The sequence below is a fragment of the Zootoca vivipara genome, chromosome 2 (genome assembly GCF_965207765.1).
Source record: "Zootoca vivipara chromosome 2, rZooViv2.hap1.1, whole genome shotgun sequence".
NCBI lineage: Eukaryota > Metazoa > Chordata > Lepidosauria > Squamata > Lacertidae > Zootoca > Zootoca vivipara.
The window spans coordinates 79,206,171-79,233,293 of record NC_142584.1 but is presented as its reverse complement, the minus strand read 5'-3'; the positions used below and the strand labels follow the sequence as shown (position 1 = coordinate 79,233,293).

The 27,123-nt window shown below is 40.5% G+C and overlaps 1 protein-coding gene across 8 annotated transcripts in view; it reads right to left on the bottom strand.

Annotated features, from left to right (window-relative positions):
* The window catches only part of CACNA2D3 (calcium voltage-gated channel auxiliary subunit alpha2delta 3), a 503,883-nt gene that overhangs the window by 22,913 nt on the left and 453,847 nt on the right, over nucleotides 1–27,123 (bottom strand). For 2 of the 8 annotated variants that reach the window (XM_088662250.1, XM_088662249.1), the window contains 5 exons: nucleotides 25,378–25,448; nucleotides 14,983–15,058; nucleotides 13,214–13,266; nucleotides 11,891–11,946; nucleotides 8,132–8,243 (listed from right to left, as the gene is read on the bottom strand). In XM_088662250.1, the coding sequence (XP_088518376.1) occupies nucleotides 8,132–8,243; nucleotides 11,891–11,946; nucleotides 13,214–13,266; nucleotides 14,983–15,058; nucleotides 25,378–25,448 (368 nt within the window). Of the gene's footprint in view, nucleotides 1–8,131; nucleotides 8,244–9,761; nucleotides 9,801–11,890; nucleotides 11,947–13,213; nucleotides 13,267–14,982; nucleotides 15,059–25,377; nucleotides 25,449–27,123 lie in introns of all 8 variants that reach the window. The other 6 variants (XR_015948235.1, XR_015948238.1, XR_015948234.1 and 3 more) reach the window with 5 other exon arrangements.

Genomic DNA, 27,123 nt, shown 5'->3' with positions numbered 1-27,123 from the left:
TCTAAAGATTGTGTTGCAGGAAAACCTAATTGCTTTCCTGCTTCTACCAGCGCACAGCTTTAAAATGTATTTTTTTATTATTATAAAAAAAACTTTAGTTTTGATTCAGCTAAAGCGAGTTGTGACTACACCAATGAAACAACTTGAACTGAATGAAACAACTCTGCTGAAACCAGTCTAATACCTGTTTTGCTTTCAAAGTGGCTGAGGCTGCAATCCTTAACACACTTACTTGGGACTAAGGCCCAATACGCTCACTGCAACTTGTTTCTGAACAACCATACTTAGAGTTGAACAGTCAGTTCATTTTTGCTGGATTGGGACCGCCACCTTATTCTGTCGATAGTATAATAGTGTGAATCTACTTTTAAAAACGACATTTTAAATGAACAAGAATAACTTACTGGAAAATGCTAAAAAGCAATCCAGTTTTGTGTTCTTGTTGACAGCCCCCAATGCTTAAAAAAATATAGGCCAGCTTGTTTTCAATTGCTTTTTAAGTAGAAGATTTAAAAGATTCATAATCAGTGGGATATAGGATGACAAAAAATATCGACTGGGGCAGCCAAACCATAACCATAATGGCATTCTTATATAATCCTTATTTTCTTTCAGGCTCCTACATTCTCTAATGCGTCTATATTTTGGAAAATAATTTAAACATTGCACATCATGAAGTGCAAGTTATTTCTTCATATCAAGTGGAAAGAAAGAAAAGTAACCCACACCCATGTATTGGATGTTGAGGACTAGATTAATTATTTCCAGGTTTCGATCCTGGGTTTTCTTCTTCCAAGCCTAAGAAACTAGCAACTGCATCACACTTGGTTGAGATGAGGCCACTTACTATATTGCAGTTTCCTGAAGGGCGACTGAACCCATGAGAGTACAGCTGTTCACATGTTAACTATGGTGGATGAAGCTTTGGTTGGGAGGATTAACATTTAGTTCAATATGTGCAAGTAGGCCTCTTTTCAATCAGTTGGGGCTCCTAGTCATAGGGAGAAATCCTCTACCAGCACTGGGGTGAATGCATGTAAAAAGCGCACCCCAACCCCAATACATTCAACTTTCCCCCTGATGTATGTGCATTGAGAATGAAGGTCTGCATTCAGCTGAATGCAGTTAGGAGTCTCACTTTGAGCAGCAAGAATATTAGCGAAGAATTGGAAGAACGAAGAATTACCAACGATAGATGAATGGCAGAAGGAGATGACAGAATTTATGGAACTGGCAGAGTTAACCGGGAGACTCCGAGACCAGAGGGAAGAAGTGGTGGAAGAAGATTGAAAAAAATTCAAAGTGTATTTAAGAAATAAACATATCATTGAAAAGAATTAATAGAAGTTTAGGAGGTACAGGGAGGTTGTAGAAATAATATAAGTTTAGATAAATATTGATATGGATGTGTAGTTATAAATAAGCAGTATGTGTAAGATTTTGTGTTATGATATAAGATTAGAAAAAGAATAGTTATAAGGTAAACAAGGTATAAGAACAAGAATATGTGTAAGATTTTGTGTTATGATATAAGATTAGAAAAAGAATAGTTATAAGGTAAATAAGGTATAAGAACAAGACTTAGAAATTACTACAGAGGATTTACAATGTAACACAGTTGGAAGGGGCATGAGGAAGTCACAGCCACTAGAATTGATACAAATTGAAGTTTTGGAATTTTTCTTTTTCTTTTTTTGTCTTTTTGTCTTTTTTGTATTTGGTACTTTTTGTATTTTGTATTTCTTGTATTTTGTCTATTTTTTTGTCTTTGTGTGTTACAAAATAATAAATATTTTTTTGGGGGGGGGGAAGGAGTCTCACTTTGATCAGGAATCTTGATTTCTGACCACAGAGAGGACAACATCACGGTTAGACTCACCCTTTGGAGCTTTAGGGTGGGAAAAGGAGAGAGGGCAGGCCTGGTACTCACAGGGTCACTGGAAGCAAGGCCAGTGCGTGGGGCAGTTTGAGTCCTCACATGGTCACCCAAATACCTGAGGAAGGCTAGAAAGTTCCACACCTGTATAGGTCCAACTGGATCCAACTGAATGCTCGTAAGCTGGGGTAGGGCCTGTCACTGCTATGCCCCTCCACCACCTTATTCACTCAGCACCATTAAGTTTTTTATTTCTTTATAAAAAATATTTATATAGCGTACAGAAAACATCTAAGCAGTGTACAGCAAAACAAAACGGGCAAACACTTGGACACTGACTTACAGCAAAGCACTATACAAATTTCATTAAATAAGTAAAACTATAAAGGCAGAAAATGTCATAAGAAACTGGCCCATTACATAAAATGCACCCAACTGAATGTTGTTGCATGAGTAGGACTTGGGAGAGGGTCAGAAAGTGCGTCTGCAAAGGCTTTCAAGCCAGATTAATAAAACATTTAGAAAGAGGTGGTGTCAGGGGGCTAATTTAAGTTTACTCTTCCAGATGTGGTACCTCGCTGGACCTAGGGGCACCACCTCAAAATTCATATGCCAATATGTCAGCAACAATATTAGGCATCACATTTCATCATTATAGATTAGGGAGAAGTGCTTAACCCGGTTGTAGGATGCAGTTTTAATGCAGGGAATCTTTATATAAGAAATCTCCCTTTCCTATGAATTCTGAACTAAGAAAGTCATGTGAAAGCACTATGCTGTCAGAAACAGAACATTTGAATCTGCCCAAAGTCATAATTTGTTGATTGTTAATGACAGTAATTGAATAAATTACACAGTGAACGAAAGTGTTCCTATGAGCCTCTAACACTTACTCAAAATCATTTCTTTTTGGTTTACCATTGCTTCCAGAGAAAAATAATGAGTGTCTTGAGATTAGAGTATTACTAACATAGGGAGGTTTTCTTTCCACTATGGAACTCAAAATGATTTTCTATGAAAATTATCTTAGTTTATTATTTTTTAAAATACTATAATTTTCAGTAAACTCAGTTTCCAACTCACTTCATCCAAGTACTGCTGAATTATATTATTCTGTTTGACCTGAAATTGTCTTTAAAAGAGTCGGCTGGATTTCTGTCTTTCATCTGGGGAGAAAACTAGCCCTGTTAAATCAAATCTTTTCTTCATTTAATTGAAGCCTTTTTGAATATTGCAATAATAATGAAAGGCTGTCATCCTAAACACACTTACAAGTGAGCAGGACTCATTCAATTGAGTGGAATTTGTTTCAGAGTATGCATGCTTAGGGTTGCATTGTGAATGCTTTTCAGAGTTCTCAGCTCTATGAGAAAGGGAAGCCTAGTTTGGCACCAGGGCCTGGAAGCCTATGGCCCTTGCAAGGGCATTCTGGAGACCACAGGAAGTTCTGTATCTCCCCCTCTGAAAGAAGAGATGCCTTATGTTGGCAGTGGAGAACCAACCTCATTGGGCCCCTCTGCACCACCAAAGAAAACTCTGTGGCCTGCCATCATTTGAGGGTGTAAGAAAGCATTTACATATACTTCAGGCATAAAGATATAATGGTATAGGGGAAATACTTTCCCACAAAAAAGCAAACACAAAGCAGACATTAACCCAGAGGTTATTGGGATATACTGAACATTATTTTGTGAGGAAATCCTATGCCTATGTCTAGGACAGCACAAAGATGCATGCCTTCGTATTGTTCACAAGGACCTAAATCAAGAAAACATTGGGATTGGACTGTAGAAGAAAACTCTAGGAAAGGACAGAGGAGGACAAATAATGCCACTCCACCCACACATTTGTCCCGCCATCACAAGCTAAGAAGGGAAATGGTAGTTCATCTCACTTTGCTTTTCCTTCCTCATGCATCCACTAATACACACTAAGTGGAAAATATCACACTAATTGTATTGACTTAAAATACAGGCTGCGACCATTTTGGGTCCAATATGAGAGCAACTGCACACACACACAGGGCCGTCTTAAGCATATCGGGCGCCTGGGCGCCGTGGTGCGATGATCGCTCCGGCGCCCCCCTGCCCGACCCATTTCTCACCGCGGCGGGTGGGCAGGCGCAGCATCGCTGCAGTGGGCACAGCCACACGGCGCCCCCCCTGGCAGCCCGGTGCCCCCCCGGCTTGCCTTAGAGCCGGCCCTGCACATGCACATCACACCAAAGCTGGAGGTGACCTAAAAAACATAACAAAAAGGGCCAGAACAGGGCAGGGGCAGAATGAGATGTTCACAGGCTTTTTCAATGTTGTTCCAAATATGCACGATTTCACTTAAATGCATGGTGCCTTGGAACATAATCCCTTTTTTAAATTGAGAAGTGCCTGTATCCCCCCAAATCTCATTTAAGGAAGGCCAGTCCAGTTAACCTTTTCACATTCCAGAGGCGGATTTAGGGCAGTGTGTCTAGTTTCACTGCACTGGGTGCTGAGCCTAGGGAGTGCTGCAACTATGACGTAGTGAATTTAGGCAGCACAGAAGGTAAGAGGTGGGGGGGTGGGGGAGCGCTGAATTTTGGCCTTACACAGGGAACCATTGAAATTTGAAAGATCAAAGTCTGCCCCTGCTCCTTCCTAGGTTGGTATATTTAGGCATAAAGATGTAACACAGTGGAAATCCTTCTTAGGACTGACTTTGCTGGAAACTCAAACAATTGACGCAGATGTTATTGGGTAACATTAGTCATTCTCTTGTGGAGATATCTTACGCCTGTGGGTAGAACTTCACAAAGCCACATGTGTCCATATAGTTCCATTTAGCAATGAGGTCTACATATCCTAGAAATATGTCTTAAGATACAAAACTTTAAAACTATGAATCTTCACTTGTTTAGTTGATTCTTGGTGGATGCAAATAAATGGTCACATAGGAGAACAAAGTGCAACTTGATGGGTAATGTGTGGTTTGACAGCTGACAGCCATTAGCTTCAAACAGTGAGAGTGCATTCCAAGGACACTGGACCTTCTGATCGTGGTCCCATTTTTGGATCCAAGTAGCTTTCCCCTTAGATCAACATGAAATATTACATTCTGAAGCCACAACCCTCAAACTTGCCAGCTCTCGGTTTGTCCCCTCATGACCTCAGAAGTAGAGCAACACAACGGAAAGTCGCCTGGTGACCTTCGGATTGCAATGCCACTCTCAAAAAGCTTTAAAAATGTAGTAGTTGTGCCATATGAAAATTTAGTATTCAGGCACATTTCTGACGTTCTCAACAAGAGAAATACAAAAGCCACCGACAAGTCCTTCACTAGAATTAAGATAAATGACATAGAATCATAGAATCATAGACTCATAGAGTTGGAAGAGACCACAAGGGCCATCCAGTCCAACCCCCTGCCAAGCAGGAAACACCATCAAAGCATTCTTGACATATGGCTGTCAAGCCTCTGCTTAAAGACCTCCAAAGAAGGAGACTCCACCACACTTCTTGGCAGCAAATTCCACTGTCGAACAGCTCTTACTGTCAGGACATGTTTTAAGGCTTGCCTCATCTTTATTACTCAACACACTAGCGCTACATGCTAGCAACAAGACAGATTTGCTAGCATCAGAAAATTAACCATTACAATTATCCCTTTACAGCACAATCCTTGTTTTCAAAAAAATGTTTTCATGCTGAATTTATATGCTTCCCATGTCAAATGCCTGGTTTCAAGATGCAACACTCAGGGTAACTTGGATTCCTTTTCAGTTGTGGACAATGCCACAAACACTGATTTATCTCTTGAGGGAGGCCTTCTTGGCCCAGTGTCTCTGATAAGCCACACACACACACACACTGTAATGTTTTCATTACAGCACTCCTATTTTTGTGCAATCTTATTAACCTTATTCTTTGCTTAGGACCAAAAGTGCAGAGTATGAAGAATAGAATCATAGAACTGTGGAGCTGAAAGGGACGACAAGGATAATCTAGTCCAACTCCCTGCAGTGCAGGAATATTTTGCCCAGTAAAGAGCTCAATCCCACAACCCTGAGATTAAGAGTATCATGATCTACTTATGACTCATAAAACAAACATTTTTTGTGATCATCCTTGAACTGAGATATGGCTGGCCTTTAGCACATGATATTATATTATTATTATTATTACTGCTACAGCTACTGCTACTACTATTATACTGCCCTTCATCTGTTCACATAGATGGTTTATATTCTATTTTTTGTGATGGCATTTTTAATTGCAAGTTATAAAACTGTTTAAAACTGTACTTTATATTGTTGTAGCCCACCCCTTAAGGTGAAGAGTGGATAAACAACAACAACAATGGCCCATCTTTCTGTCTTGCAAAGAAAATGTCTCATCTAGCATTTCACACTTCTCCCTAACCCCTACAAGGAAAACATTCCACTTGATTCTGGTAAATCAACCAGTAGTTTTGAATATCGTACATGAAACTTGCAATCCATAATGTATACTGCAATCACATGTATGTTTACTTTGAAGTCTGTCCCAGTGATTTCAAGGCATGTTAATCCCAGGTAAGGATGGGGGTGAAATTTATGTAGTTCACATTTTAATAAAAATCCAGTAATTTTCACTGAACCAATATACAAAAAACCCATCTTTTGAAATACATGCACCTCCAAATTTTATTATGCAGCTATCCAACAAAAAATGCAAATAAAAGTGTATTTTAGGGGGCAGGTGTGCAAGAAAAAATATTACTAAAAGTAAAATTCAAAATTGTTATGCAGGAAAATTGGTTGCAAAAATGCATATAATAGGCAAAAGTGTATACAAAAAGTGTATTGAGAGAACTTTCATGTGGATGTGGTTCCTGAGTATTGTGTTCTAAGGCATGATAAAGTAGTCTGGAGAAAAACTAAGATGTGGAGAAAAACTAAGCAAACACAGAATCATAGAATTATTGAGTTGGAAAGGACACCGAGGGTCATCTAGTCCAACCCTGTGAAGCAGTTGCCTAAGTTATTTGAAAGAGAGGTCCCTATCTTCTTGTGACTGTAGCTCCTCTATAGCTGAAAATACAGCTAAAACTAACAGAAAGAAGGTTGAAAAATGGATTTTTAATTCCTCTATGCTTGGTGCAATTTGAGGCTACAGAGCCAAACTCCAGAAAAGTTACCCTGTACTTGGAAAATCTTATATCATGCACACATATAAATAATATACAGTGAATTGTACATTTTATTTAGCAACGTTGGCCCTTGGCTAGCAATACTGAAATTGATACAAATTCTTAACAATAAGCTGAGGAGGCTTTGATCAACAAACTTCATTAAGGGACTAACAGAAACTGCTCAATAAAGCTGAAATTGTCAATTCAGACACAAGGACTCAACACTCTATCCAACTTTGAACTCTGCATCCTGAAATCAGAAGAAAGGTTGGCTGTGTAGCTGTTCCCTAGGTTGTGAGGCACCTGCAATGGGACTATTCATCTGTGATAAGAGCTTCAGAACAGTTTTAGAAACAATGTGGACACCTGGTTTGTTGATAGATTGCAAAGTTAGCCGCTAGGAGAACTGCAATTTATAACTAGTTAATAAGCTAATGGGACCCAGGTGGCGCTGTGGGTTAAACCACAGAGCCTAGGGCTTGCCGATCAGAAGGTCGGCGGTTTGAATCCCCGCGGCGGGGTGAGCTCCCATTGCTCAGTCCCCGCTCCTGCCCACCTAGCAGTTCAAAGGCACATCAAAGTGCAAGTAGATAAATAGGGACCACTCCGGCAGGAAGGTAAACGGCGTTTCTGTGCGCTGCTCTGGTTCGCCAGAAGCAGCTTTGTCATGCTGGCCACATGACCTGGAAGCTGTCTGCGGACAAACACCGGCTCCCTCGGCCTATAGAGCGAGATGAGCACCGCAACCCCACGACTGGACCTGATGGTCAGGGGCCCCTTTACCTTTTACCTAATAAGCTAATAAGTCAGATGGTGATATGGTGATTTGAATATGGGATCAGACCCAGATCAAGCATGTGATGCAACTAGTTGCTATTGTTGACTCTTTGGACCAGCAGAGTCCTGGTGCCTAGGACCACACATAAGTCTCTTTCAATAAGCTAGGGTAACTCATATTTTTATATATAGCCAACACATTGCCTGGTCTCCTTGACAAATTTATGAACATCAAACTTTAACCGTTATCCATTCTCCCAGGATTAGACTAGACTAATTGCAGCAGTTTGTGAAGTTTAGAATTTCACAACCAGTAAGAATTAAAGTACTTACTTGAAACAATCATCGCAATCAATATTGCCAGTGGTCTCCTTGATTGTGCGTTCAGAAACAAAGGCTGGGTATTCGGTGTCACAAGGCTCTAGGGTTTGTTTCAATCTCTGAGCTAAAGCAAATAAAAGAGATTGATGGAATTTGGTAATAACTTCACTCAGAATCGTACAGTATAAGATACTATATCAAACGCCTTACAGTGGATGAAAACATTACTCTGCTTCTGCCACCCTGTGATTTATATAGGTAATGCATAAACTTTATTTTACAATTAACAAATCCATTTATGAAGAGGATGTTATTTTTCTAGGGGATGTTATTAAACTAGATATTCACAATTTGCCCTTAGCTAACCTAGGGTGCACAAACATTTCCGAAGTGAAACTACTGTATGTGCATGAACAAATGTGACTTTAGTTTCTAGTATACAAAACAACAGGGCTGAAGGTGCTGTAAACGCACTCTCTGACCAACAAAGCCCAGTTAGCTGGCATACACTTGCTGCTGTGCTCATTCTGGCAGCATCACAGAGGCTGGGAAGAACAGTGTGAACAGACTAGATAAGGCTGAAGGCTGTATCACAGAGGTGGTTTAACCTGTGATCTGCAGACTGCATATGTCCCCCAAGGGGTTTTTGGTGGCCCCCAAGACCCAGTAAAAATTGTCAATTTTAAATTTGTTTCTTTTTGCTGCTCCAGTGGGTCCCCTAATATGATGGGAAAAATTGTATTCCCTCCCAATATCTCTAAAATGTGTATTTTCAAAAATAAAAATTGCTATTTTTGCATGCTTGCTTTGATATGCGGCTCCCAGACAGCTGACCATGGGTCAATATGTCCCTCTGCCCCCAAAAGGTTAGGCACCCCCTGCTATATAACAGTATTTTCGTAGAGTTTGCCAAGAGTGCCTAACCAATAGTATTTTATTATAATTGCTAGAGTATCCAAAATTAGCTCTCATCTGAAAAACTCAACTGAAGGCAAAATCTTTTAAATTGATGAACGTATCCAAAATAAAATGCACTTGCAGGGGGTCTCCCACATTCTTTTCACGTATACTTGACAACGGATGTGAACACACACATTCTCATTTCTGCCCAATCATCTCCATTCTTTATACCATATACTGGCTACCCCTTAGTTGGTCTGGGAGTACCTGATGCCATAGGATTCTTGCAGTTGTGAGCCCTGATTGGAGACTGGATGTGTGGCCAATAGGAGCCACCTAAGTCGCCATCAATTTTACAGATCAAAACGTGGATCGCAAGCATCATAAAGGAATAATTCCAGGAATATTTCTCACAACCACAACACAAGGATTGGGGTACTTTGAGCGCTATGTTCAGGAAAGTAGACGCAGTTGATTTGATTCTCAATAGAATAGAAAGAGAGGAAGACAACTCAGGCATAGGGACTCGGTGCTCCCAGACTTTGTTGGGCTCCAGCTCCTATCATTCACGGTGACAGGGACTGATAGGAGCTGGAGTCCAACAACATCTGGAAGGCCACAGTTTCCCCATCCATGTTCTAGTTTCTGAACCTGCTCTCTTTAATGCCTGCTAGCCACCTTCCATATCACTGCCAGCTCACCCACTTCTAAACTATAAACACAAGCTGCATTAAAATGATACCTTTCTAGTGATCAGGATGAGGGGGTACTTTCCAGTCTCCTGGTAATTAAAGAAAGGGATCAGGTGAAGTGTATAATTACATGCTCTGCTTCCAGCTATAATGTGAATGAATACCCCTCAGGCTCAGTATCTTTATCTAGTGAGGTAATGGCAAACCTTTGCCCTTAAGGAAGGTTGCAAGGTAATAACACTGTTACAGTGGCAACACACATTTATTTCTATTTGTTTTGAGGAAGAGAGTCACGGGCCGAAAGGACATTTCATTGGGCAGCGTAACGTGTGCCATTGGGAGGGGGGCGGGGCAGGGGTCGCATAAGGACACTGCATGATTTGATCAGTACTGCCCCAATCCAGCAGACCAGAAGAGCATCAGAGGGCTACATTCAGCTGCTGTGTGCTACATTCTCCTAGCAGACTGCCAATGCTGGAAATGCTAGCAAAATGACCAAGATCACAGCCCAGATGGTCTGCTGCACTTTGCATTTCCCTGTAGGGACCCCCCCCCAGGTAGGAGGAGCTGCACCAGGAGCTGTGACTCAAGGATAGAGGGCAGATCTTTCCCTCTTTGTCTACGGTAATGCAGTGGTTTGCCCCAAAGACACACATCTCATTCAATCACGTGGGAGAAACTAAAAAAGGCACCCTCAGGGATCACTAGAACAGGAGCTAAAACTATCCCTGGTCCAGGAGATTCATAGAATTGAAGAGCTGGAAGGGAGCCTGGGGGGTCATCTAGTCCAATGGATGAATATCAACTAAAGCATCTTAGACAGATGGCAATCTAACCTCTAATTCCTCCACTTTATATGTGGTGAGGGAACTTGGGGGCAGTGCTATTTTTCTAGAACCATAAACACCTCCTTTGTTTTCTTAGAGTAGCAATGGCGCCCACATGAGAGGTGCCAAACTGAGTTCCTGTGAGTTTCTCCCTGAGAAAAAGCCCTGCTTGGGCGCATGATTTCACTCAATTTCTCCATTGGGAGAAGAAAGTCTCCAACAGCTTTTCAGGCGTGGAGGTCACCATGAACAGTTTATTTATTTTGTCTAAAGGTTTGTTTTTTTTTAAGTGGCAGCAGCAGCAATAGCTTTGGCAATCTATTTACCATTTCACACCCCTGGATTTAGGGTTTTCCCAGGGGGGAAATATTCAGGTAGTTTTGCAAAGTGGACTTTTTTGCGCCAGGGGGCCCTGGGATGAGAAAAAGAAAAGTCTTTGCAATTTTATCAGGGGGGGAAATGAGTTATGGGAAATTTCTGCTCTGCTCTAAGTTCAGTGTCTGGGAGAAGGGACAAATAAGGAGCTCTTCCCAGATTGCTCAGCTGGGAATACCGTTTCCAGCCCTGGAATGGGAAGATCAGCAATTTGCATTGGTCCCCCTTTCTCTTTGCCCCCCACAACCCTCTGGAGAATATTTAGGGAGTGTGCAGAAGCGTTGCAAGAAGGAGGTGGAACTGCTGAAAACTGCTTCCCTCTCCCTTCTGCTGACAGAAGCCTTACTGTCCCTTGAGCCCAATGAATGAAATAACTACAATAAATCAACAGGTAAGAAAGCTACAAAGCTCACTGTGGCTACAATCCTAGACATAATTACTTGGGAACAAGTCCTACTGAACTCAATAGGATTTCCTTTTGAGTACCCATGCATAGGATTGTGCTGTAAGAGAAAAAAAATGATCTGCAATCTAGAGAATCATATTGGACCAAAGGAGGAAATAAGTTTTGCTCTACAATATTCTCTTTTGCCTTTGCTGAAAAATGAAAGTGTTATTCCAAATGGTTAAACATTTTGCTTTATGCACTGTAATCTCACTGCAGTTTTCAAGCAAGGCTGCCATAAGATAATGTAATGGGCTTTGGCTGCAGTCTTCAAACCACTTACCCTTAAGTAGTCTCCATCATCTTACTATGCTTGACCCACAGGTTTCAGGACTGTAGCCAATGCCTGTCATCAGAAGCCCGCATGTGCAATGGAAAATGTCCCTGTGCATGGCAGGCTTCCCTTCTCATAGCAGAAAACTGGAAGTGCCTGCACACATGGAGTTCCATGGATCTTTTGGAATGCTGCCTTGTGTTTATAAAAGCAAAGAACATATTTGTTAATGTCGCCATGAATACAAAGCGTGCTTACCCTTTGTTGTTAGATCTGAATGCCACCAATTGCATAGATTAAATTCCACCAGAAACCTAAACCACAAAAGATCAAATATATCAAATGATTACATCTGGCATGTTCATACCATTAGCTGTCAGTAACAGGATTCCTTTCATTCTATTCAAAATAAAGATAAATGTAGCTTAAGATGAACTCTTTTCTACGGTTGTTAATTTTAACCCAGTTGACTTGATCCTGCCATTCCAAATTCTGCTAAAATTGGTATTCCATTGTATAACCAAGAGATTCCATAGGTAAAACATCTCATAGTTTCTAGTGTTTGGCAGTCTTCAGCTATCTTAGCTTTCAGATATGTTGCAGAGTTATTTTTCAGTACTGTCTATTTTGATTCTCTAATTAAAAATAATATGTAGATTGAACTTTCATTGCTCCTGTATTAAAATTCCATGGCTGTGGTACAAACCTTCATTGCTGTGGTACAAAAGAAGAAATGATTATTCCCATTCTAGCCTTCATTCTATGCTATGGTACGACACTGGCATCCTAGATGTTACTGGACTTCAACTCCCATCAGCCCCAACCAATATGATCTATGGTCAGGGATGATGGAAGTTGTAGTCCAGCATCCATCCTTGCTATAAAAAACAATGTTTTTGATCATAACTATGTAGGGTGCATATTGCTTTCTTCAACTTGATCTTAGTGATCACTAAATTTTGATTTTGAATTTTACAAAGAATTTCATTGGCAATTAGTAAACACACCCACACATATTTTTTTTGTTCCTTTCAAGAAATTCAGCTTAAAAACTGCATGCTGGAAGTTTGCAAAACCAGGTCAATCATATATATATTCATTGGTTTGCAGATAAGATTATAATAAAAATGTTAAAGGTGTTTTGTACTATCTTAGTGTGGTTGAAACTACTCAAACATTTGTCCATTTTCATTTTAAATATTATTAGATAATGACAAGACTTTATTATAATGTAAGAAACACAGATAGAGCTTGCATAAGCTTCAGGTGTGACAGCCTATGTGTTTGAATCCCTTATGAAACTGCAGAAGAGAAGATCCTCTGAAAAAGTATACTTGCTTGGGAACAGCCCACCCAAGCAGCACTGGAAACAGCCAAATATTCATATTAGATTTCACTGCAACCACAATAATAAATTTAGTTTGCATGTTGGAAATGACTACATCACAAAAACAGGTTTTAAGCATGTTCTGAAATTATGCACAGGAGATTTGAAAATCGAGGCAAATTGCTGTATACATGAAAAAACATGCAAGATGGAAAGGTACAAATAATCTTCAAATCTTAGTAAGTGTTACTTACAAGACTAGTTCAGTCACAATCCATTTTATTGCAGCAAAGAAAGCTTTATAAGGCTGGAGAGAAGCAATTTGTTTAATCAAAAGACTAGAATATATAATATTTAAGTGCACCAAGTGATGGATTTATGTAATATTTCAAGAACATATAGTCTTTTGGTGGTAAATACCACCCCTTCAAGATTTTGTGGTTCAGTTAATTTTGTAATACATTTTTAAACAAATGATGATCAATATAATCAGTGGCCCAGAAGGGAAATGACTAAAATGAGTATTTGATTATTATTTTTTAATCATTCAGTGGCTACTATTTCCCAGGCTTGAGCTCAGGAGCAGATTCTGGGAAGTGCAAAGATCTGCAGGAAGGATGAGGAATCTACTGGTGGATACATTTTGTCAGAGGAAAAGACACCACCAGACGTCTACCAGTGATGACGTCTACCTGAAATGATTAGCTCTGAAACCAGCAGTAAGTGGAATGAAAAAGTAGAAAACAAAGCCTTGTATACTTCCTTACCTTACTTTTTCTATTCTAAAAAGAACATGATGGATCATAAAACAGTGAAGCTAATGATTTCTAATGAAGGTTAGGCCGAGGTAGAAAACAAAATTCTTTCCATTGCGACATTTTTATTTATTTTTGCTTCTGAAGAAAAATCACCCAAAACTGAAGAAAATACTTAAGTCTGTTTCTCAGTTCTCTCAAAATATTCAATCATAAGCCAAAAAAACATTCCATTTTATTGTATATAATAAACGGTGAAGGTTTGGTGTGCTTCCATCACTTTGTGTTTTCAAATTTAAGAAATGGTAGGTACAAAACTAAGCTTACTAATCTACAGAGCTTCATAATTTTACAGAATTCTACTCATATTCTGTTGACAGTTTCAGCAACCATCACATTGATGACTAATAAATAGGCAAGGATTCTATTGCAAGTGAATTAAAAATATTCATGCTATATAACTGCCATTTTGGGGTGAGATCTAGTTGTGGCAGTCTGCTTGCACGATGAAAATATGCTTGTGCAATGGGGCTACCACTTTTTCTTCTTCCCCCTCTAGTCCTCCCTGAACCCAAACAATCTGCCCCCCCTCCATTCATTAACCATACTCACAAATCTTGCAGCAAATCCTGAGGCTCAAAATACACTAGGCCTCTCTTTTTATAATTTTAATAAAGGTGCATCTGGAGGAAGAAGCCTTTTTGTAGGTCTACAAGTTAGATGCTTAGAAAATGAATCTATTGTTCATTAATGGCTGAAGTGTTGCTGGTTTTAATGTTAAGCTGTGGGCTATTGAAATTCCCCTCGTAATTTAAAATATAGCCAATGTTTATAGGCAATTTACAAACTCCAGAAAGCAGGTGTTCATAACAGACAAAGACAGCGACAAAGCTTTAGTGCTAGTCGGGGAGAAAATGCTACCGTAGAGTCTTCGGAAATGGCAAATGTGGATCACACTGGGTGGTATGCAACTCAGAGTAGACCCATTGAAGTTAAACTTAGGGTCATTATTTTCAGTGGGTCTACTCTGAGAAGGGCTAAGATGAATACCACCCATTTGTCTTGATTTATTCCAAACCATTTTTCTCGTGATATGGAAGAGTGCTGAAAGGCAATATGAGAAGACTTCTGAGGCTTCTGAGAAGACGTATCGTAAAGATAACACATATATACTGCATTTCCTCTCTCTCTCTCTCTCTCTCTCTCTCTCTCTCTCTCTCTCTCTCTCTCTCCAACAATGTAGGGATGTTCATGTTAACTGTACTTACATCCAGTAAGCTATGGGCGCTGTCGCTACTTTCTTTGGTTGTTTTGCACATGGCTTGGTAGTCATAAAGAGTAATTCTAGAGAGAAGAATAGAGAGAGAAAAGGCTTGAGCAAAAGGAAGAAAACACATCTGGGGAAAACCGGGTGAAATACAGCAGGACTTGCCCACAAGGCAAGTAGAACAAATAAACATTTAAAAGGGAGCAATGGGGTTAGAAAGGATCATTAATACATATTCCAGATAAAGAAGAATAAAAGGCAAGGGAAAGAAAATATTGTAAAGTCTGTAAGTATTCAATAAAGCTGTGAGATTTTTTTAAAAAGGTATAATTAGAAACACTACAGACATAGAAAACAAAATGGGGGGGGGCACGTGCAAGGACAAAGAACACAAGGAAATGGGTAGAATGCACTCCATGCAATGCTAAGATAGCCAACCCTTGGACCAAAATTAAGGGCCAAAGCACATTAAGATTCAGTTAGTTTCAAAGGGAAAGAAGAAGAAGAGAAGAGTTTGGATTTGATATCCCGCTTTATCACTACCCGAAGGAGTCTCAAAGCGGCTAACAATCTCCTTTCCCTTCCTCCCCCACAACAAACACTCTGTGAGGTGAGTGGGGCTGAGAGACTTCAGAGAAGTGTGACTAGCCTAAGGTCACCCAGCAGCTGCATGTGGAGGAGCGGAGACGCGAACCCGGTCCCCCAGATTACGAGTCTGCCGCTCTTAACCACTACACCACACTGGCGGTGTGCTTAAATTTCTACCATTATAAATCAATGGGACTCAAAAGTGTTTAACTTTGGGATTGTCACAATCCTGTGGTTGCATTTTGGCTTTAGAAATCATTTCCAAAGCAAGTAGACTGAAATATTCTTGCACTTCCATTTTTTTTTTTGTGGCCTCCTAAGGTGTAGGCGGTTGAACCCAAAGTATATAGACAGTTCTATATGATCAGCACAAGGTGGGCTGCCACATGACTTCTCCAAAATACAGAGCAAGGTAGCAACCGAGTGATGAAGGAAAGTTTTCAACTATTTGTCCATTTCGTCTATTCATTTTACATTTCATAAAAGCGGTTCAAGCACAGACCTCGTCTGCGGTAGTTTTATGGTGCTGTTTTATGGTGAAGTAAGAAGAGTGGTGGTTTGGAACATGGGAGAGTCAGATTTAAATGTCCATAAAGCTTATACATTGAGGTGCTACATTTTAAAATGGTTTGAAATGTGACTTTCTTCATACTTAAAACATATTTTTTTAAAAATAGGACCCACAATGTGACAATATTTGCAGAACTATCTTCATGAAGCTCAATGCTGACTACATTCAGCCACAACAAAACCTACAGTTTTAGAATTGCCATTCTAACACAAGTGGTTTCTCTTCTTCCCCACAATACGTTGCAGAGGCTGAATATGTCACAGTGGGCAATTTGCCACAGGTCTCTGTGACCTAGAGGAGAAAGAAAGAAAGCCATTTGGAGTTGGATTAGCCCTTTGGCTAAGAACAGATGTATGAATGGAAATGAGGACACAATTTTCTTATAGAATGAACAAATTTGTTTGGTGTGTTTGTGAGTGGAGCTGGATATTATACAAATTGTTCCGCTGTGCCTCTGAAACTAGTGAAAGAAACACAAAGGATGCCTTTTTTAGCCAAAGATGTTCAATGTACATTATAGAAGAGGTAGAAATGTACAGTGCAGGCATCCCCAAACTTCGGCCCTCCAGATGTTTTGGACTACAATTCCCATCATCCCTGACCACTGGTCCTGTTAGCTAGGGATCATGGGAGTTGTAGGCCAAAACACCTGGAGGGCCACAGTTTGGTACAGTGGGTGCAGTGCTCCTTAGTCAACACTACCTGCTAGATCAGCAGAAATTGGGTTTAGAAAGGGGTATGTTAATACCTAAAATTGTAGAGTTGGAAGGGACCACAAGGGCCATCTAGTCCAACCCCCTGCAATGCAGGAATCTTTTGCCCAACATGGGGCTTGAACCCACAAGCCTAAGATTAAGAATCTCATGTTCTACCATCTGAAATACCTGCTACCTGTCACATTGGTGGGGATGGGTAGTACATTAAAGGAAAGGCACTCACTACAGTTAAAGCAGTAGCTCCCAGTAGGTGGTCTATTGGCTAAGGAAAAACCGTGTTATGACCTTGGCTGTCTTCCCCTCTCCATTTCCCATTGCCAAAACTGGAACAGGATACCATATGGGACTTAAAAGTAACATAATTCATGGGTTACAGTTGAAGACCCGGTGTCCAAATGATCATTATAGAAGAGGCTGTACTGAACATTTGTCCACATTAGAGCAGTAAATTGCAATAGCATATTTAGAAACCTTTTCCCATGGTACGCAATACTGCTGTCTTACTTTCCTGTTCCTTATCCAATTGTTGTCTCTGGCACAACGCCCCTTGGCCTTTTCCAATCTCTCAATGTAATGCATCATAATATGGAGATATACGTGGCTTTAATGTTCTTCTGTGACTAACACATTAATATTCTAGGGGTATCTTTGTATGAGAAGGTGATGGATCTCATGTCAGTGCAAGTGGCCTTCTAGTTGTTGTTTTCTCTCTGGGCCAAAGGCAGATAAGAGAGTATGGGAATGTTCACTTTTGCTATCCTTTCAAAATCTTCTAAAATGTTCATATACCTGAAGGAACGTCTCCATCCCCATCAGACACCGAGGTCCTCCTCTGAGAGTCTTCTGCTGGTTCCCTCACTGCAAGAAGCGAAGTTACAGGGAACCAGGCAGAGGGCCTTCTTGGTAGTGGCACCCTCTCTGTGGAATGCCCTCCCTTCAGATGCCAAGGAGATAAAGAATTACACAACTTTTAGAAGACATCTGAAGGCAGCCCGGTATTGGGAGGTTTTTAACGCTTGGTGTTTTTATTATGTTTTTAGATATGCCATAAACTGCCCAGAGTGGCTGGGGAAACCCAGCCCGATGAGCAGGGTATAAACAATAAAAATATTATTATTATTATTATTACTATTATTATTATATTACAGAGCAGTTCAAAAAAGCTGATGGTGGGGAGATTCCATCACAGAGGAGCCACTACTTCCTAAGTCCTGCTGGCTCACTGCTGCCAGGGAGAAAGAGGAGTGTGTGCACGAGAGTGACCTTTTCCATTCCCAGCTCCCATTCATACCAATGAGACAGAAAACAGCCATAACAGCTCCAGAGCTGGCACAAGATGCCAGGGGAAGAAGGGGACTTTGGATCCATTCCAAAGTGTCCCCTCATCCATCCCTGACACACCCCATTTGTGGACAAATTCTTCGTGGAGCACTCACAGTGGAAGATCAATGGCTCCAGAGCTCTCCACCACCATACCAGGGAGGCCTCTGCCTGTGGATCTCCCTCTTCACCCACAGAACAGGGCGCCCACAGCATCCTGCAGCCCCTCAGCCACCCTCCCAGAGAACATAGGATTGTTTATTACTTGTCCAGTGCAGTTGTTGTTGTTTAGTCGTTTAGTCGTGTCCGACTCTTCGTGACCCCATGGACCAGAGCACGCCAGGCACTCCTGTCTTCCACTGCCTCCCACAGTTTGGTCAAACTCATGTTCGTAGCTTCGAGAACACTGTCCAACCATCTCGTCCTCTGTCGTCCCCTTCTCCTAGTGCCCTCAATCTTTCCCAACATCAGGGTCTTTTCCAGGGAGTCTTCTGTTCTCATGAGGTGGCCAAAGTATTGGAGACTCAGCTTCAGGATCTGTCCTTCCAGTGAGCACTCAGGGCTGATTTCCTTAAGAATGGATAGGTTTGATCTTCTTGCAGTCCATGGGACTCTCAAGAGTCTCCTCCAGCACCATAATTCAAAAGCATCAATTCTTCGACGATCAGCCTTCTTTATGGCCCAGCTCTCACTTCCATACATCACTACTGGGAAAACCATAGCTTTAACTATACGGACCTTTGTCGGCAAGGTAATGTCTCTGCTTTTTAAGATGTTGTCTAGGTTTGTCATTGCTTTTCTCCCAAGAAGCAGGCGTCTTTTAATTTCGTGACTGCTGTCACCATCTGCAGTGACAGGACTGCATATGTCCAGTGCAGTCCTGTACATATTTATTCCGGAGTGAGTCCCGCTAGTTCACTGTCAGCTATGTGGCTACAGACTGCAGCCTTAATTGTATATTTTATTGTTTGTTTAAAACTACATTGCAAATGACCCAGAGTAAATGTTATGAGGGGGGGTGGGGGACATAAATATCTTATATAAATAAGCAATAAGCATTCTTGGTGAATTTAAACTCTGCTATAATCGGGAAAATGTGCTTGTTTTCATGCCATGGTTTAAAAACTAATACACTTGAAATCCATTTCATAAGATCCCCAAAAGAGCCAATGACCCATCTTGTCCAGCATCCTATTCTCACACTGGCCAACTAGATGCCTGTGGGAAGCCCACAAGTACTTGTAAACTAAATGCAGCAACACAGGCTTTGCTAGCCTGGTGCCCTCCAGATTTGGGGGGCATGGCTGTGCTGGTTGGGGCTGATGGGAGCTGAAGTCCAAAATTTATGGAGGGCACCAAGTTGGGGAAGGCTGCTGCAGAAGAATAACTTCCAGATTATCGCCCCTTCTTATAATGATGGCGTATCTCTTGAGTATCTACATTTTACAGATAGCCGTTTCCTCTTCTGCTGATTATAGCTAAAGAACACACTAACTATCTGCTTTCCCTCTGAACTAAATTTAAATCCATAAAACTGCCCAGCCCAAGCCTTGGGCTGTGGACCACTGCACTTAGCTTCTGTGCTTTATTTTAGCAACTGATAATAATATGTCTGAGTGTTTCTGACATCACTGTGCTAACTGCCTGCAACCTTGTTATTATCAATGACCATGGGATAGTTTCTCTGTGATATCAGGCAAAAAGTCAGGTGAAACACATTCATGAGAAACTTGTCCCTGGAAGTAATGCCAAAGAACTTTCTTTAGCGACTTAACATGCAATCCTTTTAGAGCAAACACCTTGAGACAAAACCTACTCTTTTATAGACAATTTCCTGAGATAGTAAAAATCAAGGTTTGAACTCTGCAATAGATTACGAGGAGAAAAGAAAAGCTGTCTGAAGTCAATTTAACTTCAAAGGATTACCAGCAGCTCAGGTTATGCCAGCAAATTTATAACAATGTTTGCCCTGGGATGCTCTGTAGGCATCTCACATTTCAATGCAAAGTGTTCAGTTACATTCTCAAAGAGATATTCATGTGACTTACATGAATGGAAGGTCTTTACTTTGAAGAAAGTATGATACTTACTCTTGGGCACTTATTCAAAATATTCAATACTTTTGAAAAACTCAACCTGACAGTACAAAAATAGATTTATCAATATAACATTATGGTTCAATTCTACAGAACTACTGTCCGTTGATTTTTAGGTTAGCATCATGTCTGGAAGCATATTGTGCCACATCTTTCTCAGAAGAACATAAAATGCCCCAATAAAAAATGGTCAGATCAAAGCGATTGCATGGAAAGGGAATTCTGTTCCTAGAAACAGGAAGAACATTTGGCTTCCACACCATATAAACCTGCTCAGATGCCCGTGATTCAGTTTTAAGGATAGCAAGCCTACGTAGTCACGTCATGCCTTTAAAGAGTCATTCCAATTTGCTCACAATACATGAAACACGGTGGTTTTATTTTGGAAGAATATATGCACTGTGTACATTTCACAAGAGGGAGAAACATTTGCTGTTCTTTTACACCAGAGACTAGTTAGCATCTTGGCTTTATTGAAATGGAAAGAACTAACATTTGACAAAATGTATCCTTTACACCAGGGGTGCCCAAACGTTTTTCAAAGAGGGCCAGGTTTGATGAAGTGAACATGTGTGAGGGCCGACCAAAGCTTGTTGAGCTTTCATTAGGGTTGAAGTTGCTGAGCTTATTTTAGGATTTTACCCCAAGACATATAGTGCCACGGGCGGCGGATTAAACCAAAACGGACTTTGGGCATGCCTGCTTTACACTGTCCAGTTGAAACTCCTTCAACATTTTACAAATGTTCACATTTACACCTGCCATGGATTTTAGTAGTAATGGGTGAAATCACAGGCTTGGATCCATAAGTCTGACAGAATGCCACTCAAGTAAAGCTCCTACCCAGGAAAGAAGGGGGGGAGTCCATTTTCATCAGTTCCTCATACCCTCCCTTCTCAAAATCCTGAAAAATGAGGGTTGGAAGTACCTGTAGAACAGTGTGGGACATGGCACAAAGCGGGGGGGGGGGGACCACCACCCTCCTTCCAGCAGGATCCTCCACTAGACCTCAGCCCCTTCCATTCATTCCAGAGACACTCTGGATCCAACTCATAAGCATTATCACCAAATGCTGCAGATGTGCATTAAGTGGTGGATAGGTGTCATTGTGACCCATGAGTTTTCCCCTTCCAGATCTCAGGGGTTTGGGATTATGCATATGTTTAAATAGGTGTTTGTGTGTGTGGAGGGGGGGTGTTAATCCCTCCCAGCTCTTCATTTTTATTAGTCAATTAAAAAATGTTCAATGTAGAGTGGATTTAGTCATATCCATTTTCCACAGTAACTGGGAAAATAGTCCACTTGGAAGCTTCCTGCAAAATATGATTGCAATGGCAAAAAACCCAACAATCAACAACAACAAACAAACAAAAACAAACCCTCTACTGATGTCTTCTAACTATCCATTTTGTAATGTATGAAGGCTTAGACATCTGCCTATATGGAAACCCAGTCAACAGATAACACTATAAACTGGATGCAACTCCAGCAGCAATACTGGCGCAGCATAGCTGCCAAGTTCTCCCTTTTTTTTAAGGGAAATTTCCTTATGCTGAATAGGCTTCCTCGCGAGAAAAGGGAAAACTTGGCAGCTATGTGGCGCAGTGAAATCAAGAAGAAAAAGGAGGGGGAAAAGAAAAATGCTCTTCAGAAGAACATTTTGCATAAGCAACATGATTTGAGACTGGTCTTGTAATATGACAATTCTGTAACGTTTTGATACAAACTAAATTTATCTGAACACACCACTGCAACACTTTAAGCACCAGGGTGCCCGTTAGTTATTATATAGTTAAGCTCTCTGAAATGGGAGCTTTCAAAATGCATCCACCCTGCGTGAAAACATTCCTTAATCCAAAATGCGTAGGAGATGGTTGTGGCTACTCAGTGTCATACCCTATACATGCTCAGAGGCATTCTCAACTTTCTAGACTTTGCAACTTCCAGCCGTAGGTTCTGTTCGTTGCAACCGTTTTGCAGCAAACACAAAACAAAGGAAATGAGAGAGATAAACCAAGCCTGACAAAAAGAGCCAAACCACAAGTACAAGCCTGCTGCGCCATTTTGGCTGCTTCTACTTGACTAGGTGGCCCTGTGTCCACAATAATAGCCCCTGTTAATTGGAAGCCATGTGAGCCAAGCCGGTGATGTTGTTCATTCTCTTCACTACTGTGGGGCCTTTCTGTTTTTGGGGAGGGGTGAGCAGCACAGGTGTTGGAAATGACCACGTTGTGTACTTGACATCTCTCACATGGTTCCTGTTTAGAGCAGTTACTGCTGCAGCCTGTGGAACTGCCAGCCAGGTTGTTGCAGCCATTTAGATGAATAGGCCCTAAGTGACTATTCATAGCTTTGACAAAGGAAGGAGGGACTGCGGAAAAGTGTATATTGCAGCTGGGCTATTTTAAAGACCTCTGCCGCTTGCCTGCTTTCTCTCTCTACATTAAAACAAAAATTATCTGCTTTGCAGAGAGGGAAGAGGCAGGTGGGTTACTTAGTAAAATTACCCTATTTGGGATTTAGCTCCTTTTTAATTGCCAGCTCCTGTTGTTTAAATAACCACCTCATTTTCTTTGTGTGCTATCTTCAGGATGGAACTTGGTTGTTCTCGGCGTATTAACTTTTCAATCAATGAGGCATCTCAAATTAGATACAAAGGCTATAAAAGGGGTTGCACCCACTTTAGTTTTAGTCAGTCTTTCCCTAACTTTCCCTAACTCGGTATAATGCTCAGCATCATATTACATCACAAAAAAATAAGGCATGTATGCATGAAGGTTTGTTTGTTTGCTTTTTAGAAACGCCAACACATTAGTTATACATTACTTGCAATAAAATATGGTTGTGGGATGGGATTAGCTTTTCAATACAACTTGGAACTGGATTTCTTAATTTTTGGCAGTATTTTATTTGTTAATATTTAAAAACATTTCTGTTTCACCCAAACGACAAAGTCTATATTGGATTAGCAATTATTTGACAGTTGTTAGATAGTACAGTTTGGGAATATCTGTGTGTTATACAAAGGGAAATTTCACCTGAGTATACCTCTAAGGTCAGTAACTACTTACATCAGAAAGTTAGCTGATGTAAATAATCTGCCCAGCCTCACTGAAGAAACTTTTTAAAGAGAGCTTCCATGCCTCTCCCACTGATCAAAAACCCAATCCTTCCAGAGAATATGTATATGGATTTTTATATGAATGGCCCACAGAGCAGGAATACAGTGGTACCTCGGGTTAAGAACTTAGGTGATTTCGTTCTGGAGGTCTGTTCTTCACCTGAAACTGTTCTTCACCTGAAGGACCACTTTAGCTAATGGGGCTTCCTCTTGCTGCTGCGCGGCCGCCGCACGATTTCTGTTCTCATCCTGAAGCAAAGTTCTTAACCCAAGGTACTATTTCTGGGTTAGCGGACTCTGTAACCTGAAGCGTCTGTAACCTGAGGTACCAAGGTAGTAGCAAGACAACTAAAGATGGAGGAGGAATTTATTCCGTTTGCATTTAAAGGAGAATCTGCGTAATTCAAACAGTATGTGAACCAAAACACAGGTATTTTTCAAAATTTACACTTTACCATTTGTAATATATTCTGTCAGCAGAATAGTGTTTACAAAAAGGCAACAATTACAATATGGGCTGTTGACATTGGTTACAACATAGAATTTTCTCATGGGAAAAATGATGTGGAGGAAAACATGAATTTCTCTGCCTGCTATCTTATTAAGGAAAAACCTACAAAAGATGATGTGCTGCTGGACACCGAGCAAATTAGTGAAAATGTACAAAAAGGGGTCAAATTTATGCTGGAAGGTAGTGGGAACCCTGATTTATATGTGGTGGTCATGTACACTAGAAAGTATTGGGAAATGATTCACACAATTTAAAAAGACTGTAAAACCCACATTTCCCAAAAGACCAGAGGGAATAATAGGTGATGACATTCCAAATAAGGCACTCAATATCTTTTATACACAACCGCGGCAGCTAGAATAGTATATGTGAAAAAACTGAATGAAGAAGAACTTTGGCAGAACAAATTGATAGAATACATATAATTAGTAACCATGACCGTGAAAGTAAGGAATAAAGATGAGTTAAAGAGAAGAGATGAGTGGAGGTGTTTTGGAGATTATTTTAAGGGTACAATATACAATTTAACCTACAAGTAGGAGTTAACATATAAGCAGCAGATAACATCAAAAAAGAAGACTTGGGAAGATAATGGGTGAAATATCAGGATATGCAGCAGATCAAGATTTCCCTAGAACGCCATAGAGAGATGGAATGAGAAATCTTAGGAAAAGAGTTCAGTGGTGGATACTGTGTGATGTGTGTATAAAAGCTGTCAAAATTGCATAAATAAAAGCTAAAAAAACAAAAACAAATAATGTGTACAAAATATACTATTGGAAAGTGTGCTTAAATTCATATATTAGCAAAAATATACTAATAAAGGGGGTAATAAGTTCCATCAGCAGAAGTATTTGCAAGGTTTGGGAAAGCCCAGGAAAGTGCACTTGAGGGGTGGGGGGGTTCCATCCATTAAACTAAAATCCAGTCTGGATTTCTCAAAAAACAAGTCATGCCAGATGAATCTCATTTATTTTTTTACAAGCGGAGTGGATCAGGGGAACGCTGTGAGCATTGTGTATCTTGATTTCGGCAAGACTTTTGACCTAGTCCCCCATGATATCCTTGTGGAGAAGCTGGTAAAATGTGGGCAAAATGAGGTAACTGTTAGGCGGATTTGGTTGACTGACTGAATCCAAAGAGTGTTCACCAATGGCACCTCATCGTTGCAGGGAAAAAGTGACAAGTGTGGTGTGGTGCTTCAGGGTTCTGTGATTGCAACAGCCACAGTTCCAGGGCTGTGGGTGGGTTGGTGGTGGAAATACCAACCCAGAGCACTGTGATACCCACAGGGGAAAGAACCAGCCCCAATGTGATTGTATTTTCACATAAGCCGCCTGAGACAGAAAATCAGGATAAATCTAAAGGAGGCCATTACACAGAAACAAGCAAAATAATTTTTGAACTTGGCTTCATATGTATTATCATTTTTGTTTGATGACTGCAAAAAGTAGTGGAGAGTAGACTTCTTACCTTTTAAAAGAACCCATTATGAGCAATTTGTTCATCACTGCACCCTCAACCTCACCAAAGAAGTTTCCAGTCTGCAAGAGAAAACATAATCATGTCCGGAGATTTAAATAAATGCCAATCTCTGCTGGCTGCAATGCACCGTGGCAGCTCCTATGAAACCATTGGAGGAGTTTTGACAGCTACGTAATGAAGTTTTAAGGGGTACTTCTCTTTCATAAAAATTGAAAAAGGATTTAACTGTCAGGACACGTTACAGGGATTACAAAATAATCCCTTGAGCAGATGTGAGAGCTTACACAATAGACTGGGGTTCATTGCATAACATCTGATGTTGGGAATAAAATAAAAAAATACACTCAAACCCTAAAGCTTGTAAAGAAAATACTCTAATCTGAGCATAAACCCATGTGATTAAAAAACTGCTCCATAAAGATATAAACAGGGTTTGAAAGGATTTCCTAAACAAATCATAAAAAAGTATTTATTTATTTTTTTGTAATTCCTATATGACCTGCTTAAACTGTTTGAAACTACATTTTATCAGACGTATAAATGTTTATATTCTAGCTTCATACTGGGGAGTGCTACATTATGCTCTTGTTCACTAAATTAAAGAGGCCTGGGATAATGAAGATAAATCTTGGACAGGAAAACAACCATTTGGGTTATAGGTTTTCAGGGCAATCCCAAAGAGACCCGTTATCTCCCAGGCAGGCCCCTTTCCTGACATACAGTTTCAAAAGTCCCATACATATGTACTGAAGTGTCATTCCGTAGCAGAGAAACAACTTGCTCGTTAAAACCCCTTGAGTACATTGCTTCATACAAGCGCCCCCCCCCCCATGAAATTCCTGCATGCATTCTATCTACTCCTTAAAGGAGTAATCCCAAAATTTCTGTGGGAAGAAAAGGGATGGTGTGGATTCCATGGGTTTTGTTTTAATGAAACCCTGATACCATGGCAAATGATAGACATGGCCTCAAATGTGCACCTGGGAGTTTGTTGGCAAAGAAATTACAGGCTAAGCCAAAAACGGAAGCATTCCTCTGCTTAAAGAACAAGCATTGCCTTCTCTACCCGAAAGTATTTGGGTGTGTAAATCTTGCTAGGAGCAAGGAGATCATTTGTACTTTATTGCTTTAATACATCAGGTTCACTGGGGCCCTGCGAGCAATGAATATCAATAGGCTAAGGGTGTCAGGCATCAAACAGGCCTCAACAGCTACACTTTCCCCAGATTCACAAAAATGACAACAACCTATATCATTTCACAAAAAGAAGGAAATCTGATTCTACACCTACCGTATGCATCAGTTGCAGTTAAGCTTTAAAGGTTAGCTTCCATCCCATAATAATAAGCTTTGAATAATTTGAAACAATAGTAGAATGATGCAACCAAGCGTGTTTAATTTCTGTTGGTTTATATGGGGGGGTATTTAAGCATGTATTGAGATCATGCAGCTTTAGCTGGATAATGTTTCTAGAATTTTCTGCTTTACTGAACTTAATTTGACCCTTCCATTTATTGTATATAGACAATACTAAGAATTCTCTAGAAAACACAATGTGAGTGCTTCTCTAGTTACCCATAAATGAGGAGTTTTCACAATATCCATAGGATGAAAAATACACACCAAGACAGTGTAACTGTGGCCATTCAACAAGATGCTGTCCTCCTGGGTCCTGCACAACCAAGGAGATATCTGCCCAATCCTCCTCTGTTCTTTCACATATATTCTCTCTGG